Below are 19,621 nucleotides of genomic sequence, written 5' to 3' on the forward strand. Positions count from 1 at the left end.
CTCATTTTCATTTGTCTCTATGTATCTTTTGATTTATTATTTTATTTCTTTATTGACCCAATAGTTGTTCACTAGCATGTTTTTTAGTCTCCACGTTTTTGTGATTTTTCCAGCTTTCTTGTAGTTGTTTTCTTGTTTTGTACAGTTGTGGTCAGAAAAGATGCTTGATATGATTTCAGCCTTCTTAAATTTATGGAGACTTGTTTTGTGTCTTAACATATGGCCTATCCTTGAGAATGTTCCATGTACACTTGAGAAGAATGTATTCTGTCTTTTGGGGATGGAAAGTTCTATAAATATCTGGTATAATGTGTCATTTAAGGCTGATGTTTCCTTGTTGATTTTGTAGCTGGATGATCTATTCATTGGTGTAAGTGGAGTGCTAAAATCTCCTACCATTATTGTCATCTGTCTATGTCATATTTTAAGTGTGTTAAAAATTGCTTTATATGTTTTGTTGCTCCTAGGTTGGATGCATATATACTTAAAATGTCTTCCTGATGGATTATCTCCTTTATTATTATGAAATGTCGTTGTCTCTTATGTTTTTTGTCTTGAAATGTACTTTGTCTTATATAAATATGGTTACATATGCTTTTCTCTGGATACCCTTTGCTTGGAGTATCTTCTTCCACATTTTCACGTGAGCCTATGTTTGTCTTTGGAGCTAAGATGAATCTCCTGAAGTCAGCATATAGTTGGGTGTTGTTTTTTAATCCATCCATCTATTCTGTGCCTTTGGTGAGTTCAGTTCATTAACCTTGAGGTTGATTTTTGATATATGAGGACTTACTATAGTCATTTTATTTTTTGATTTCTGGTTGTTCCATATCTCCATTGTTTCTTTTCCCTCATGCTTCTGTTTGTTATTTTAGTTTGGTGGTTTTCTATGATGTTTTTGTTCATTTCGTCTGTTTTTATATTCCGTGTCTCAGCTCTGGATTTATTTTGTGATTATCATGAGGTTTTTGTAAAATGTCTCAGACAAAATAGTCTCTTTTTCTTCTTATAGCATCTTATCTTCATTCACATACCAGTTCAATTCTTTTCTTCTTCCCTTATTATATTTTTATTTTCAAAAATTATTTCTTTTTATGTTGTGTATTTGTTACAGATTTATACTGTGTATAAATTGCAGTAGAGTTATTTATTTGTGTTAATCCTCACCTGAGGATATTTTTTTCATTGATTTTTAGATAGAATTGAAGGGAGGGAGGGAAGGAGGGAGAGTGGCAAAGGGGGGAGAGAGAGAGAGAGAGAGAGAGAGAGAGAGAGAGAGAGAGGAGAGAGAGAGAGAGAGAAGGAAAGGAGGAAAGGAAAGGAGGAAAGGAGGAAAGGAAGAAGGGAAGAGGAAGAAGGGAAGAAGAAAGAAGAAGCAAAGAAAGAAAGAAAAAAGGAAAGAAGAAAGAAAGAAAGAAAGAAAGAAAGAAAGAAAGAAAGAAAGAAAGAAAGAAAGAAAGAAAGAAAGAAGGAAGGAAGGAAGGAAGGAAGGAAAGGAAGGAAAGGAAGAAAGAAAGACATCAATGTGAGAGAGACACATCAATTGCCTGCCAGGGCTGAGGATCTAACTTGCAATCCAGGGATGTGCCCTTGATTGGGAATCAAACACATGACCCTTTGGTCTGCTTGGTCAGTGCTCTAACCACTGAACACAGTGGCCAGGGATAGAGTTATTTTTAATGCTTTTTCACCCCTTTAACATTTATTAAGAGTTTAACACACTTTTAAAAACTTTTTAATTGAATTTATTTAGTTGACATTGGTTAGTAAAATTATATAGGTTTCAGAGTACAATTCTATAATGTATCATCTGTATATTGTATTATGTGTTTACCACCTCAAGTCAAGTCTCCTTCCATCACCATTTATCTCCCCTTTACTCTTGTCTTCCTCCTCCCCTCCCCGCTTCCCTCTGGTAATCACCATACTGCTGTGTCTGTGAGGTTTTTTTTTTCTCCTTATTCCCTTCACATTTTTCACCCTGCACAACCTGACAGCTGTCAGTCTGTTCTCTATCTATGAGTCTGTCTCTATTTTGTTTATTAGTTCAATAAAGTTAAATCATAAAATACTTGTATTTTTTTCTGATTGACTTATTTCACTTAGTATAATGCTCTCCAGGTCCATCCAGGCTGTTGCAAAAGATAATTCCTTCTTTTTTATGGCTGCATAGTATTCCATTGTGTAAATGTACCATAGCTTTTCTTATCCACTCATCTACTGATGGACACTTGGGCTGTTTCAAAATCTTGGCTATTGTAAATAATGCTGCAGTGAACATAAGGGTGTATATATTCTTTCAAATTAGTATTTGGGTTTCTTTGGATATATTCCCAGAAGTGGAATCAGCAGGGTATAAGAGAGTTCCATTTTTAGTTTTTTCAGAAAACTCCATACTGCTTTCCACAGTGGTTGCACCAATCTGTATTCCCAACAACAGTGCATGAGGGTTTCCTTTTCCCCACATCCTTGCCAACACTTTTGGTTTGTTGATTTATTGATGACAGCCACTCTAATAGGTGTGAGGTGATATCTCATTGGGATTTTAATTTGCACTTCTCTGGTGATTACTGACATTGAGCATGTTTCCATACATAGATTGGTGATCTGTATGTCCTCTTTGTAGAAGGGTCTATTCAGGTCCTTTGCCCATTTTTTAAATTTGATTGGTTATAATTTTGGTATTGAGTTTTATAAGTTTTTTTTATTTTTTAATCCTCACCTGAGAATATATTTTTTATTGATTTTAGAGAGAAAAATTGATAGGTTGCTTCCCATATGCACTCCAACCAGGGGATGAACCTGCAATCTAGGTACGTGCCCTGACCAGGAATCGAACCCACAAAATTTGGGTGTGTGGGACATCACTCCAACCAACTGAGCCACATGGCCAGGGCAAGTTTTGTATGTTAACCCATTTCAGATTTATCATTGGTGAATATGTTCTCCCATTCAGCAGGTTGTTTTTTCATTTTGTTAATCATTTCCTTTGCTGTGCAAAAACATTTTAGTTTGATGTCGTGCCATTTGTTTATTTTTTCTCATTTCCCTTGCCTGAGGAGATACATCAGAAAAAATATTGCTAAGTTTTCTTCTAGGATTTATATGGTTTTGTGTCTTTAAGTCTATAATGCATTTTGAGTTTATTCTTGTGTATGGTGTAAGAAGGTGATCTAGTTTCATTTATTCACATTTATCTATCCAGTTTTCTCAAAACCATTTAGTGAATAGACTATCTTTACTCCATCGTATGTTTTTTACTCCTTTGTCAAGTATCAAATGACCATACAGGCATGGGTTGATTTCTGGGCTCCCTTTTCTGTTCCACTGATCTATATGTGTTTTTATGCCAGTAACATGCTGTTTTGATTACTGTTGCCTTGCAGTATAGTTTGATATCGGTGGGGGGGGAATGTGGTGGGTGATGGAGATCTGGGTTCCTGATGGAGATCTGGTTGCCTCCTGGTTCCATATGGCTGCTGGAGCTGCTGTGCTGTAGGCACATTCCAGCTGCAGCTATGAGGCTCTTGAGGCTCTGCCACTGTCAGTCAGGAGAGGGAGCTGAATTCTCAGGTGCCAAGACTGCTTCTTCTCCACTCTTACTCTCCACCAGACAGTAGTGTGGGACTGCACCCTGACACCTCTACTGCTACTGCATTTACTGGGGTGGTGGGTTCAGCCATGATGGCAGGTACTGTCTTTGTCTTCCCTTTTGTCTCCCTTAGGTGTTCCAATACACCCACTTCAGATGTACCAATGTGTGGCTCCCTCAATTATGCTAGTGTGTTGAGCAGAGGAATCTTTGTTGGATTGTGGATGTCTGATTAGTTGTAGATTTGAAGTTTGTTACAAAGATTTTTCTCATTTCACTGTGATGCTATTGCCACTCTAGATTTTGATTTTTAACACAGATTGAATGTCTTCCTCTTGTTAATACATGCTTAGGTAAGTGTCTAACAGTTTCTCTTCCTGGAGGCAATCAGTGTTATCAATCTTTTGTATATCCTTCCAGAGATAATTATTGCATATATATGTAAATATGGTTTTATCCCATAGCAAAAATTATGGTATAATATACATACTTTTTAGCGTACTTTTTTCCTTAACAATATATCTTATCTGTCATTCCATACAGGCCTACTGTATTCTTTCTATGAGTTGTAAAGTATTCAATGATATGGCTGTGCCATAATTTATTCTATCAGTCCCTTATAGGTAGACATTTAAAATTTAAAAGTCAGTTATTATTACATGTTGTAATAAACTCCCTATATATAAGCCTTCCCTGTATGTACATTCCTAGAAATTGAGTTGCTTAGTCAAAGAAGATGTATATATATTTTTTCATTTTATTTTATTTATTTTTAAATCTTTATTGTTGAAAGTATTACATATGTCCCCCTTTCTCCCCCCATTGAATTCTTCTAGCCGGCCCACACCTCCCACCCCAGGCCTTTACCACGCTATTGTCAGTGACCATGGGTTATGCATATATGCATACCAGTTCTTTGGTTGATCTCTTCCCAACCACCCAATCTCCCCTGCCTTCCCTCTGAGGTTCGAGATGTATATTTAAAATTAGTATTTTAGTATTGAAATTTCTCTCATTTATGTGTGTTGTAATTAATCTACATTCTCTCCTTACTGTTTGAATTTTATTTTATATATTTTAACAGCTAAATTGAGGTATAATTCAAAACCACACAATTCATCTATTTTAAATATACATTTCAGTGGTTTTTAATATATTCACAGGGTTGTGCATCCATCACCACAGTTAATTCTAGAACATTTTTATTATCCCCAAATATGGCTGTTACCCTCCAATCTTCTTTTCTCACCCTTTTATCTAGGAAGCTACTAAGCTACTTTCTGTATGTATAGATTTGTTTATTCTAGACATTTATCAAAAATGAAATTGTACAATATGTGGGATTTTGTGACATTTATTTTAATGCTTTTTGTTTTTCTTCTTGCTATATGTTTTATATCCCTTTCCCAGTGTTGAGGGATATGTGTTTATTTTACGTGTGTTGAGGAAAACGATACACACACACACAGAGTTGTGTGTGAATTGATTTAGTGGTTACTTTCAGATTTTTCTAAACCAATCTTTAATTCCTACTTATTTAATTGTCAGAGTTAAGTCTGAAATGAATGGAATATTTTGGGTCTGATGTTTGCTTACTTCTTAACTTCATTTTAAGATGTGATGTTTAGCATACTTTCATCCTATATTGTTACTCCTATTAAGCCTTTTATTGATATACTAGTAATTCTGAGCTGTTATGTCAGTGTTAATTTTATAAGAGCTTTTCAACTTAGAAACTGCCCTTGATTTTTGCATTATTTTTAGCTTGTCCACTTAAATTAAGTTTAAATATATTAATATGAATAAATATTAAAAGTTATCTCTACATTTATTGTTTTCAGTGTGCACTATTCATGCTTTTATACTAAGACCTCCCTTAAGATTCTTTTAATTTATGATAGTTCCCCTTCTCTCTCCCTCCCACCCCCCCATGCTATTGATAACTGAAGAAACTAGATCATTTGTCTTACAGAATTTTCCACATTCTGTATTTGGCTGATAGCTCTTAATTTCAGACTTTTTAAAATGGGGGCAGTGGCTTAAGAAGGAAATAATGCTGCAAATCACCTATTTCCCTTGATATACACCCTTATTTCCAGGGCATGTTATTATCATGATCAAAGTAATCTTTACAGTTGTGATAATGTTGATGAGTCTTGAATCATGATTTGGCTTTGCTCTTTGTTGTCTGCCAAAAGTACTTATTCTAGAGTTTGGCAGAGGAATCAAGTCCAATCTAAAGATATCATTTGAACTATCATGATGGTCATTGTAACAATTTTAGTATATGATCAGGGCTTTAGTTTCATAATTCTATTCCGCTCCATCTAATACAAATGTGACTGCTCTGTTCCTAGTCCTAAAGCTAATGAAGGATTATTTTTCATTATCTTGTTCTACTCCTAAGAATCATTTATATAGAAGCAGAGGCTAATTATTATTGACTCATCTGCTTTATTTTGCTAGGGAAAGACAAGTGAATACCTACATACATATATACATACATACATATATACTCACCACCTAGATTTGATAGTTATCATTTTGCTACATTTATTTTATCATCCATGTATCCACCCATCTATCCATATTACTTTTTTTCATGCATTTTAAAGTAAATTGCAGATGTCAGTACACTTTACCTCTTAAAACTTCAATATGCATATCATGAACATTATATTATTTTATAATGATTTGTATTTTTTGAGGTATAATTTCATACATAGAAATCACAAACTTAATTGAACCATTGATGAATTTTGATGTAATCTAAACCTCTATCAAAATATAGAATATGCCCTGGCTGGTTTGGCTCAGTAGATAGAGTGTCAGCCTGTGGACGGAAGGGTCCCGGGTTCGATTCCCATCAGGGGCACATGCTCGGGTTGTGGGCTGGATCTCCCGTAGGGGGCATGCAGGAGGCAGTTGATCAGTGACTCTCTCTCATCATTGATGTTTCTATCTCTCTCTCCCTCTCCCTTCCTCTCTGAAATCAATAAAAATATTTAAAAAAAATATATATAGAATATTATTTCACTCAGTAAAGTTCCTTCATATCCTTTCCCAGTCAGTGCTGCTCAGGTCAACCACTGATCTGAATTTTTTTCATCATATTTTAGTTTTACTTGTTCAAAATTCAATATGAATGTAATTATACTATATGCACTCTTTTGCATATTGCTTTTTTAATTTAGCATAATGTTTTTGAGAATCATCCATGTTGTTACATCTGTCAGTAGTTTTTAATTGTTTAGTAGTATTCCATTTTATTAGTATATGACAGTTTTGTTTTGTTTTTATTCTTTTGTTGTTGGACATCTTGGCTGTTTTTAGTTTGTTGTATATAAAGTTGTTAAGGCCTTACTTATACTAATTACTAGAGGCCTGGTGCACAAATTCGTGCATCAGTAGGGTCCCTCGCCCTGGCCTGTGGGATTGGGCCAAAACTGGCTCTCTGACATCCCCCGAGGTGTTCCGGATTGCGAAAGGGTGCAGGCCAGGCCGAGGGAACCCATTGGTGCATGATTAGGGCCGGGGAGGGACGTGGGAGGTTGGCCAGCCGGGGAGGGACCGTGGGAGGGCTCTAGGGTGTGTCCGGCCCATCTTGCTCAGTCCCAATCAGCCAGACCACAGCAGCAAGCTAACCTACCGGTTGGAGCATCTGCCCCCTGGTGGTCAGTGCATGTCATAGCGACTGGTGGACGGGCTGACTGTCTGCCCCCTGGGGTTCAGTGTATGTCATAGCAAGCAGTTGAGCAGCCTTAGCATATCATTAGCATATTATGCTTTGATTGGTTGAACAGCTGACCGGTCAACTGGACACTTAGCATATTAGGCTTTCATTATATAGGATTATATTGTACATATGTTCTTTATTTTCTTGGGTACATACATATGAGTGGAGTTTCTAGGTGATAGGACAAATATATATTTAGTTTCATAAGAAACTGCAAGACATTTTTCCAAAATGGTTGTGTCATTTTACATTCCTACCAAGATTTCGTGATAGGTTTTTGTTTTTTTTAATTGAAAAGAGAGTATTATTTTAATTGTCCTAGTGGTTGGATAGTGGTATTTGTGATTTTCATTTTTCTGATGACTATTTTTACTATTTCCTCTCTTTCAGACAGTTCGGCATGGTTTTCCTTATCAGCCCACAGCATTAGCTTTTGATCCAGTTCAGAAAATCTTGGCTATTGGGACGAGAACAGGTGCTATACGAATGTATCCTTAAGTTTTTGTTCACTACTTGCTATATTGATAACAATTACATTTCCTTAAGTATTCAGGTGAGTGAATATATTTGTAACCACATAAAAATTATTGTTTCTTTAGGACTAACAATTGTGAAAACCAGCATTGTCAGATTTTTTGGCCTATTTCTTTTTGTTTAATATTCTTACTAGAGGCCCAGTGCACAGATTCGTGCACCGGTGGGGTCCCTTGGCCTGGCCTGCGCCCTCTCCCAATCCGGGACTCCTTGGGGGATGTCGGAGGCCTGGTGCATGGATTCGGCCCAATCCTTGCAGGCCAGGGTGAGGGACCCCACCAGTGCACGTATCCGTGCACCAGGCCTCTATATACATATAAGATTTTTGCTTAATCTCTTCCTGCCCTCCCCCCTTTCCTCTGAGATTCATCAGTCTGTTCAATGTTTCCATGCCTGTGTGTTGAGCTTCTGCCCCCTGGTGGTCAGTGCGCATCATAGCTACCAGTCGAATGGTCACTTAGGCTTTTATATATATAGACTAGAGGCCCAATGCACAAAATCCATGCAAGAGTAGGCCTTCCCTCCCCTGGCTGCCAGCACCAGCTTCCCTCTGGCACCCAGGACACGGGCTTCCCTCACAGTCCTGGCTTCGTCCGGGAGGTTGTTCAGAAGGATGTCTGGTCTAATTAGCATATTACACTATTATTATTATATAATAATAGTGCTTTCAGAGAGGAAGGGAGAGGGAGAGAGAGATAGAAACATCAATGATGAGAGTCATCAATTGGCTGCCTCTTGCACGCCCCCTACTAGGGACCTAGCCCGCAACCTATGCATGTGCCCTTAACTGGAATCGAACCTGGGACCCTTCACTCCACAGGCCGATACTCTATTCACTGAGCCAAACTGGCTAGGGCTGGCCTATTTTTAATGTCTGTGAGATGAGTATTTATATCCCTTCTTTAATTCCTGATATTGGTAATTAGTGTCTTTTCTCCTAATCAGTGTGGCTAGAAGCTTATCAATTGTATTGGTTTTCAGAAGACCCAACTTTTGGTCTGATTACTTTTCTGTATTGTTTTTCTATATTCTGTTTCATTGATTTTACTTTGATTTTTAAAATTTCCTTATTTTGCTTAACTTTGGGTTTAATTTTATCTTTTTTTGGTTTCTTAAAGTGGAAATTGAGGTCACTGATTTGAGAACTTTTCTTCTTTTCTAAAATATGCTTTTAGTACTGTATATTTCTTCCCAAGTATTTATTTAGTGTCATCCCATTTTTTAAAATAACCTTTTTATTTTGACATAGTTGCAGGTTTAATTGTATCTATAAGAAATAATACAGAGAAATTCCATGTATTCTTTACCCAACTTCTAATAGTAACATCTTATTAAACTATAGTGTAATATTACAACAAAGTTAATGATATTGATACACTCAAGGTACAGACCACATTTATCATCACAGTGATTTCTCATGTTGCCTTTTTGTTGTTGTTTTTAATCCTCATCTGAGGATATTATTTTCATTGATTTCTAGAGAGAATGGAAGGAAGGGAGACAGAGAGAGAGAGAAACCTAGATGTGAGAGAGATACATGGATTGGTTGCCTCCCATATGCACTCCGACTTGGGCCAGGGGTTAGCCTGCAGCCAAGGTACATGCCTTTGACTAGAATTGAACCCACGACCCTTCAGTCTGAGGGCCCATGCTCAACCAGTGAGAAAAATTGGCCAGGGCTTCCTGTTGCCCTTTTTAAAAAATATGTTTTTATTGATTTCAGAGAGGAGGGGAGAGAGAGAGATAGAAACATCAATGATGAGAGAGAATCATTGATTGGCTGCCTCCTGCACACCCCCCACTGGCAGCCCAGGCATGTGCCCTAACCAGGAATTGAACCACGACTTCCTGGTTTATAGGTCGACGCCCAACCACTGAGCGCATGCCAGTCAGGCTTATGTTGCCCTTTTATTATAGTCATACCCTAACTCTCCAATTCTCCCACCCCCACACATGACTCCTGACAGTCACTAATTTCTTTATTTGTCTGTTAATTCTATCAAATTCTGAGAGTAGAGTAAATTTGATTCTCCAGCTCTGTTTCTGTATATATTTATTTTTCTTTCCAGCTCTATTAGTTTTGCTTTCTGTTTTTCAGGGCTCTGCCGTTTGGTGTACATATGTATGACTAGAGGCCCAGAGTGCAAATTCATGCACAGGAGGGGTCTAGCAGGACCGGCCCCAATGGGGACAGATCAGGGCCAGGCCTGTGGGGAGGAGGAGACAACAGGAGGTTGGCCAGCCAGCCTGCCCTGATTGGGGCCTGATCAGGGCTGGGCCAGCAAGGGGTAGGGGCCACTGGGGGTTGGCCAGCCGGCTCTGCTCCTCATCGGAGTGCGGGGGCGATCAGGGGCAGAGCTGGCTAGGAGCAGGGGCCTGGAGCCGATCGGGGTGGTGGGGGCCCATCAGTGATAGGACCGGCCAGGGGGAGGGGCTGCAGGTAGTTGGCTGGCTGGCCCCGCCCCCCCATTTGGGGAAGGGGATGATCAGGGGTAGGCCGTAGGCCGACCAGGGCAAGGGGCCACAGGGAGGTTGGCTGGCCCCGCCCTCGATCAGGGTACGGGGAGCCGATCAGGGACGGGGCGGCCTGGGGGAAGGGTCACAGGAGGTTGGCCGCCAGTCCCACTCCTGATTGGGGTAGGGGAAGCTGATCAGGGATGGGGATGGCCAGGGGGAGGGGCTGTGGGAGATTGGCCGCCGGCTCCACTGCCAATCGGGCTGGTTCACTGGCCGCAGTGGACATCATAGCGATTGGTCATTATGGTCGTTCCTGGGTTCCGGTTGTTGGCTTTTTATATACGTAGATTGTCATGTCTTCATGGTAGATTGATTCCTTTATCATTATATAACATCTTTATTTGTCTCTAGCAACTTTCTTTGCTCTGAAATCAACTTTATTTGATATTAATATAGCACATCCTGCTTTTTAAAAAATAATGTTTGCATGATGTATCTATTTTAATTCTTTTATGTTAAACTTACTATGGCATTGTATTTGAAGTGAGTTTATTATAGAAAATATGGATCAGTTTTTCTGTTTTATTCTTTTTGAGGTATAATTAACATATAATGCTGTGTTTGTTTCAGGTGTACAACATAATGATTCGATGTTTGTGTATATGTTGAAATGATCACCACAATAAGTCTAGTTAACAGGCATTACCACACATAGTCACAACATTTTTCTTTTCTGTTTTCTACTATCTTAGTAACTTTCAAATATACAGTACAGTATTATAAACTATAGTTACCATGCTGTGCAATACATATCCAGATTTTATTTATTTTATAACTGGAAATTTGTACCTTTTGACCATCTTACCAATTTGGCCCACTTCTCAACCCTAATTCTTGCAACCACCCATTTGTACTCTGTAACTATCATTTTGGTGTTTTGGTTTGTTTGTTTTTAGATTCTACACATGTGAGATAATACAGTATTTGTCTTTCTCTGTCTGATCTATTTCACTCAGCAAGATGCCTTTAGTGTCCATCCATGTTGTCACAAATATTGTCCTTCTTTTTAATGGCTGAATTATATTCCACTGTAGGCATATGTACCACATTTTCTTGATTCATTCATTCATTCATCAGTGGATACTATGGCAACTTTAGTTGTTTCCATATCTCAGCTATTGTAAATAATGATGAATTGAATATGGGGATGCATGTATCTCTTCAAGAGAGTGATTTCATTTTCTTTCTGGGACTGCCCCAGGGTCTGGGGCTGTGTATAGGGCCCTTTCAGGATCTCTGGGAGCACAGACAGAAATTTATCCTGTTTGGTGCCTGTGCCAGCAGGCCTGCTTGACACAGAACCTCAACATAGGCTGAGGCAGGGGGCTAATGAGTTACAGAGCCATTTCAGAATTGAATCTGTAATCTGATCAAATTTGGTAGCCTTACTTCTAGGGCAGTGGTTCTCAACCTTCCTAATGCCGTGACCCTTTAATACAGTTCCTCATGTTGTGGTGACCCCCAACCTTAAAATTATTTTTGTGGCTACTTCATAACTGTAATTTTGCTACTGTTATGAATTGTAATGTAAATATCTGATATGCAGGATGTATTTAGGCGACCCCTGTGAAAGGGTCATTCGACCCCCAAAGGGGTCGTGACCCACCGGTTGAGAACCGCTGCTCTGGGGGCTTCCACACTGCAGCTGAGACAGGCTGGAGCTGGTTCAAAAGCTACTTCTGAGTCCACAACCAGGACCAAGGTCTCTATGCCTATTTCCTGATCCATTCAAGAGCTTGACTCCTCTGGGTCCCTTGGTGTGACAAATCCAAATCCAAACTGGGCTGTAACCACATTCTCAGGTGTACAGAGCTATTTCCATATTGTTTTGGAGAGCTGGGTGTCAGTCTGCCTTCTCAAAATAGCTCTCTTCATTCTGGGACTGCCCCAGGGTTTCACAATCTACTTGAATCTAGTAGGCTTCCATGAAGGCCACTTTGTCTGTGTATGGATGCCAGATTATTTTTGTTGTGAGGGACGTCTTATTTGGCCATTTTGCTGTTATCCTGTGCTATATGATGCAATTTGCATTAACAAAGACTAAGATTTTTTCAACTCTTTATTTTCAAAAGTTAGGATAACTGAAAAGCAAAATATCAGTTATTAGGTAAGTTAGTTTATTTTTTTCTTGTTAGTAAAAGTGCTAATTAAAATGTTAGAATCCTTGACTTTTATTTATATTAGACTTGGGAGACCTGGTGTTGATTGTTATTGCCAACATGAAAGTGGTGCAGCTGTCCTGCAGCTCCAATTCTTGATCAATGAGGTAAGGATTTTCTTTTTACTATTTCTCTCTCTCTTTCTCTCTCTCTCTCTCTCATACTGCATTCATTGATATAATCCAGGGGTCCTCAAACTTTTTAAACAGGGGGCCAGTTCACTGTCCCTCAGACCGTTGGAGGGCCGGACTATAGCTTAAAAAAAAACTATGAACAAATTCCTATGCACACTGCACATATCTTATTTTGAAGTAAAAAAAAACGGGAACAAATACAATATTTGTCTTTGCATGTGGCCCGCGGGCCGTAGTTTGAGGACCCCTGATATAATCTTTTTATATTTTGATTCTAAGTCAGTGGTCCTCAACCTGTGGGTCATGACCCCTTTGGGGGTTGAATGACCCTTTCACAGGGGTCGCCTAAATACATCTTGCATATCAGATATTTACATTACGATTCATAACAGTAGTAAAATTACAGTTATGAAGTAGCAACGAAAATAATTTTATGGTTGGGGGTCACCACAACATGAGGAACTGTATTAAAGGGTTGCGGCATTAAGAAGGTTGAGAACCACTGTTCTAAATGCTTAAAGACATATATGTATATAGTATTATTCATGGTCAAAGTTTTCCTAAAAACGGTACTCCAGTGTTTGTTAGTTTATTAAATTTTAAAAGAAAAAGTTGTATATCTTAGAAGATCCTGTTATTGTGATTGTGTAGAATAACTTATAGATTATTTAAATTTTTTTAAATATTACTGAAATATTTCACTTGCTTCAGTGACCATAAAACTTTTATTCTATAAATTCTCTGCCCACCAACTTAAATTTTATAATCCAGCACTAGTTTCATGTTTTGTCTTTATCTTCCATGAAATAATCTTTTCACTTATGTACCTATGGGCTCTTTTATATGTGTGTATCTCCATGTGCATATGTTGGTATATGTATGAATTTGTATATATTTATTTATCCATAGCTATTATGACCGTTGTTGCCTACCCTACACCTATGGTGATTAGGAACTCCCTAAGACAAAATACTTATTTATAAAGTTCAGAAAGGTTCAAGATCTTCCATTAGTTGAGGGCTAATTAAGTCCATCTCAACTCAGATTTTTATTTTAATGGGAGATGTTTTATTTAATTTGGCCATCTCATAGCCTTTTATTTTTTAAAATATTTTCAATAGATGTTTTTAAAGAGAGAGTAAGGGAGAGGGAGAGAAACATCAATGTGAGAATAAAAACATTGATTGACTGCCTCCCGCATGCCCCCTACTTGTGATTGAGCCCACAACTCAGGCATGGGCCCAGACCAGGAATGGAACTGGCAACCTTTCAGTGCCCAACCAACTGAGCCACACTGGCCAGGGCATAGACCTTTTTTTAAAAAAATTATTCTAATCCTTCAATTACAGTTGAGTTACAATATTGTATTATTTTTAGGTGTACAATATAGTGAGTATACATTTCTATAAATTACTAAGGGTTTAATCCAATAAGTCTAGTACCCCTCTGACATCATACATAATTATTATTATATTATTAACTATACTGAGTGGCCAGATTATTATGACCATCTGACGTTTGTAGGCAAATTAGCTATAATTTCGCGCTGAAGTTGCTAGAGGGCCAGATCATTATGAATAGGGAAGCAGGTTGTTTACCATGACAGTAGAAGTGATTTTTTTCTGAAGATATGGGTAAACAATGTGATTTAATAGCCTTTGAATGTGAGATATATTTGAATGTGAGTGGCCAGATTATTATGACCACCCCATCAGTACTTCGTTGGGCCACCTTTTGCCTTCAATACTGCGGCGATTCTTCTTGGCATTGACTCCACCAGGTGTTGAAAGGTGATGCGAGGAATCTGACACCATGCCTGATGAATAGCACTGTCCAGTTCTGTGATGGTTGTGGAACCAGCTGCCTGATGGCTCTTTTAACTTCATCCCACAAATATATATATGTATACATAACACACACACGCACACACACACACTAGAGGCCTGGTGCATTGATATGTGCATGGGTGGGGTCCCTAGGCCTGGCCGGTGATCAGGGGTGATTGGGGCCAACTCACCAAGTCCCGATTGGGACCGGGCCAATCAGGGCCTGCCAGTCGGGGGCTGGGGGGGGGGGGGGGACAAGGGGTCGTGAGAGGTTGGCTGGCCAGAGGAGAGGAACTGTGGGAGGTTGGCCGGCGATAGGAGATTGGCTGTGGGAGCACAATGACCACCAGGGGGACAGCTCCTGCGTTGAGCGTCTGCCCCCTGGTGGTCAGTGCACATCATAGCTACTGGTCGTTCTGGTTGTTTGGTCGTAATTGTTGCTTAGGCTTTTATATATATAGATATGGTATCTGCCATATTAAGTGGAAAATAGCCTATTGTATTTGAAATAGGATTTATTTGTATTTGGAGGTTTTGTATAAAAAGAATCTCAACATTATTTTTGAAGTTGTACTGAATTCTAGTTGGAAAAATGTTTTCTTTTAATGTAATTTTTTTTTATTATAGATGAAACTTCTTGAACTATAAAAACAATCAAATTATACCAAATATACTTTTTAGGAAGAATATATACTTTTCAACTATAGTATATAGGAAATTCTTACAAATGGAGAATTTTATGTGACTAGATTGAGTTTTAAAACTACGTTGGATATTTGCTTCTTTGCAAAGCTATATAGTACATGTAGAAACAAAAAATTAAGTTTTTTTCTAAGACAATAGAATAAAGCCTTAAAAGTCACAGTAATGCTTATTATAATTACTAGAGGCCTGGTGCACAAAAATTTTTGCACTCGGCGGTGGGGAGGGGGCGTCCCTTAGCCCGGCCTGTGCCCTTTTGCAATCTGTGACCCCTCAGGGGATGACCACCTGCTGGCTTAGGCCTGCTCCTCGGGGGATTGGGCCTAAGCTGGCAATCAGACATCCCTCTGGCAGCCAGGCAGCCCTTGGGGGATGTCCACTTGCCAGCGGGGAGCAGACCTAAGCTGCAGTTGTACATTCTTAGCGCTGCTGAAGAGGCAGGAGAGGCTCCCACCACCACTGCTGTACTGGCAGCCATCAGCCTGGCTTGTGGCTGAGCAGAGCTCCCCCATGTGGGAGTGCACTGACCACCAGAGGGCAGCTCCTGTATTGAGCGTCTGCCCCCCCCGTGATCAGTGTGTGTCATAGTGACCAGTCATTCCCAGTCTTTCTGCTGTTAGGGTCAGTTTGCATATTACCCTTTTACTATATAGGATAGAGGACTGGTGCACGGGTGGGGGCCGGCTGGTTTGCCCTGAAGGGTGTCCCAGATCAGGATGGGGGTCCCACGTGGGTGCCTGGCCAGCCTGGGTGAGGGGCTGATGGCTGTTTGCAGCTGGTCACACCCCCTTCAGGGTGAGGGTTTCCACTGGGGTGCTTGGCCAGCCTGGATGAGGGGTTGAGGGCTGTTTCAGGCTGGCCACGCTGGGGACGGAAGCTCCCAGCCTCTCCTTTTTTTTTCTTCTTTTTTTCTTCTGGGATTTATTTACCTTCTATAATTGAAACTTTGTTGCCGCTCCAGCTCTGAGGCCAGGGCCTGCTGAAAGCAGGTATCTGGGGTTTGTTTAGCTTCTATAATTGCAACTTTGTTGCTTTTGGAGCTGTTGCTTTCGGAGCTCAGAGCTGGGCCACAGCAGGGAGGAAGCTTGGCTTCCTCCATCACTGGAGCAAGCAAGCCTCCTGCTCGTTTCAGCTGTGTGGCTGCCGGTTGCCATCTAGGTTGGGTTAATTTGCATATCCTGCTGATTAGCCAATGGGAAGTGTAGCGGAGGTATGGTCAATTACCATGTTTGTCTATTATTAGATTAGATTCCTTTCTATTGGTATATGCATATTCCTTGAGCTAGTTATCCTGATTAATCCCTATTCAAAGTTACTTGTTTCTTCCATTTCAGCATTCTTATCCTTCCCGATTGAAGTATGTGCAGTTGAACTTCCTTGTATTTCTAGGTTAAATAGATACAAATAACTCTTCAAGCAGTGAAAAATTCAGTAAATTAGTTTGCTGTTTTTTCTTCACAAAAATTCCTAAGTTAAATAAATCACTTGCTAAATTTGTCTTCTTTTTATTCCAGGGTGCTTTGGTCAGTGCAGGTTCAGATGATACACTTCATTTGTGGAACCTTAGACAAAAAAGACCAGCTATTCTTCATTCTCTTAAATTTAATCGAGAACGGTAAGAGTGTGTGAGTTAAACAATTTATTAATGTACAATAAAATTATTTCCTGAATAAATTATAGGTTAACTTTTCAAAGATATTTTTTCATAATCTTAATAGCTAGAAATAACCTAATGTTTATGATTATTTTATAATAGTTAATTTTCATACAAAATTCATAGGTCATATAGATTTAGTCATCTACTAACGGATAACTTCTAACATTTTTGTTCTCCTTGCTAAAAACCCAGCGTTCTGGAAAGGGATCTGAGGCTGTTAAGCAACAAGTTGTACCTAAAAGTTAAAAAACAAAACCTTTTTTTCTTTTAAATGTCTAAAGAGCACAAAATTGATCCTTCTTTTTTTACTGCTGCATGGTATTCCATGGTGTAAATGTACCACAGCTTTTTTACCCCCTTATCTATGATGGGCACTTAGGCTGTTTCTAGATCTTAGCACTTGTAAATTGTGCTGCTGTGAACAAAGGGGTGCATACATCCTTTCTGATTGGTGTTTCAGGTTTCTTGGGATATATTCCTAGAAGTGGGATCACTGGGTCAAATGGAAGTTCCATATTTAATTTTTTGAGGGAATTCCATACTGTTTTCCATAATGAATGCATCAGTCTTCCATTATGTCTGTCAGCAGTGTACTAGGTTTCCGTTTTCTCCATATCCTCACCAACCCTTATCATCTGTTGATTTGTTGACAGGTGTGAGGTGATACCTCATTGTTTTTGCTAAGCAACATAAGCCAGTCAGAGAAAGAGAAAGACAAGTATCACATGATCTCACTCATAGGTGGAATCTAATAAAATAAACTGTTTAACAAAACAGATCCAGAGATATAGAATCATGGAACAGATTGTTGAACCTCAAAGGAAAGGCGGGGTGGGTGGGTGGGAAGAGATCAATCAAAGAACTTGTGAGCTTTTATGCATAACCCATGGACACAGAAATTAGGGTAGTGGAGGCCTAGGATGGAGGTGGTGGGGAGGCAGGCTAAAACAAAATAAGAAAAATATATCCTCGGGTGAGAATTGAAAGAGAAAAAGTACAAAATTGAAAAAAATACAAATCTATTATAAGCGCTTCTCACCTGTGGGGGGAAAAATGTACAAACTTGAATTTTCTTCCAATAGCTTGGTCTCGTGCTCAGAAAACATAAAGGCTTATTATGAAACTCCAACCCGTAGTCTGCAGATAGAGAAAGGTGTCACTTGGACCTACCAGCCAGTGCTTAATTATCTCAATTGAGGTGGATTTAATTGGAAGTAACATAAAAATGCAAGCTGACAGATTTTGGAAAAATTTAAATCATAGGTACTTTGTATGTGTTGCGTATTTCAGTGCTTACAAAAATATGATATATATCTTTTTAAAAAAGAAATGCATTATCTTAAATTTGAGAATAAACATTGACACTCTTGAGTAGAGAATAATCATTCACTATCACAATTTGTACTATAAACTAGAGGCCTAGTGCACGAAATTCATGCACGGAGGGGGATGTCCGACTGCGGGATTGGGCCTAAACAGGCCATCAGACATTCCTCTCGTAATCCAGGACACTGGCTCCTAACCACTCACCTTCCTGCCTGCCTGCCTAATGCCCCCAACTGCCCTCCTCTGCTAGTCTGGTTGCACCCCCAACTGCCCTCCCCTCCCAGCCTGATCTCACCCCTAACTGTTCTCCCCTGCCAGCCTGATCTTGCTCCTAACTGCCTCTGCCTCGGCCTCCACCACCATGGCTTTGTCAGGAAGGAAGTCGGATGACAGCCGGTTGACCCGGTCTAATTAGCATATTATCCTTTTATTAGTATAGACCAGAGGCCCAGTGCACAAAAATTTGTGCACTCGGGTGGGTCCCTCAGCCCGGCCTGTGCCCTCTTGCAGTCTGGAGCCCCTCAGGGGCCCCTTCCCCTGGCTGCTGGCACCAGTTTTCCTCCGGCGCCCAGAACCCAGGCCTTTGCTCTTCGCTGGGAGGGGCCGGTGCAGCAGGCTTCACTCTTTGCTCGCTGCTTGGGCCCCGGGGGCGGGGCCGGGGCCGGCGCAGCGGGCTTAGTGCTTAGCTCTTTGCTCACCATGCAGGCCCCGGGAGTGGGGCCAGCATGGCGGGCTTAGCTCTTTGGTCGCCGCTCAGGCCTTGTGGGCAGGGTTGGCACAGCGGGCTTCCCTCTTTGCTCTTCGCTCGCCACGCCGGCCTTCGCTCACTGCTCCTGCCCGGGGCCAGCAGGCTTCGCTCCGTCGCTTGGTGCCTACATATGCAAATTAGCCGCCATCTTTGTTGGCAGTTAATTTGCATATCGTGCTGATTAGCCAATGGGAAGCGTAGCGAAGGTACGGTCAATCACCATGTTTGTCTATTATTTGATTAGATTTTAGTGTTTTTTCTTTATTTATTAAAGCACTTTCAGCCCTAAGACAGTAACCAGCCTTTGTTTTTTGAGAATTAGATATTTCAGCTTCTTTGGATGGATGACTCCTGTCAAATCTGATTTTAAACCTAAATATGGAAGAGAAACTTCCATAGTGCATGATCTGAAAAATGAATAAGGCCAAACATTCACCTTTTATGCATATTAACAGCCCTTGCTATCATTAATCATAAATTGTCTAATGTTGGGGAAAGCATAGAGACATTTTGTATGGCTTTCAACTAAAATTCAATATGTAGGTTATGATATACAGACCTTAAATTACTTGTATTTACAAGAGTTTATTTTTTCTATCTGTGGTGTTATGCTTCATATTTCTCTAGTGTCCTTGATTTTGTCTCCTTTGATTTTTGGTTTTCCTAATAACTTTTTATATTGAGATTTTG

At 39.8% G+C, this 19,621-nt stretch overlaps 1 protein-coding gene across 1 annotated transcript in view; it reads left to right on the forward strand.

The window, feature by feature from the left end:
* Positions 1–19,621, forward strand: part of STXBP5L (syntaxin binding protein 5 like) — a 223,949-nt gene that overhangs the window by 23,645 nt on the left and 180,683 nt on the right. The window contains exons 3-5 of the mRNA XM_036351923.1: positions 7,719–7,816; positions 12,564–12,645; positions 16,715–16,815. Coding sequence (XP_036207816.1) covers positions 7,719–7,816; positions 12,564–12,645; positions 16,715–16,815 — 281 coding nt within the window. The remainder of the gene's footprint in view (positions 1–7,718; positions 7,817–12,563; positions 12,646–16,714; positions 16,816–19,621) is intronic.

This window comes from Myotis myotis, unplaced genomic scaffold (genome assembly GCF_014108235.1).
Source record: "Myotis myotis isolate mMyoMyo1 unplaced genomic scaffold, mMyoMyo1.p scaffold_m19_p_2, whole genome shotgun sequence".
In the NCBI taxonomy this organism is placed as follows: Eukaryota; Metazoa; Chordata; class Mammalia; order Chiroptera; family Vespertilionidae; genus Myotis; species Myotis myotis.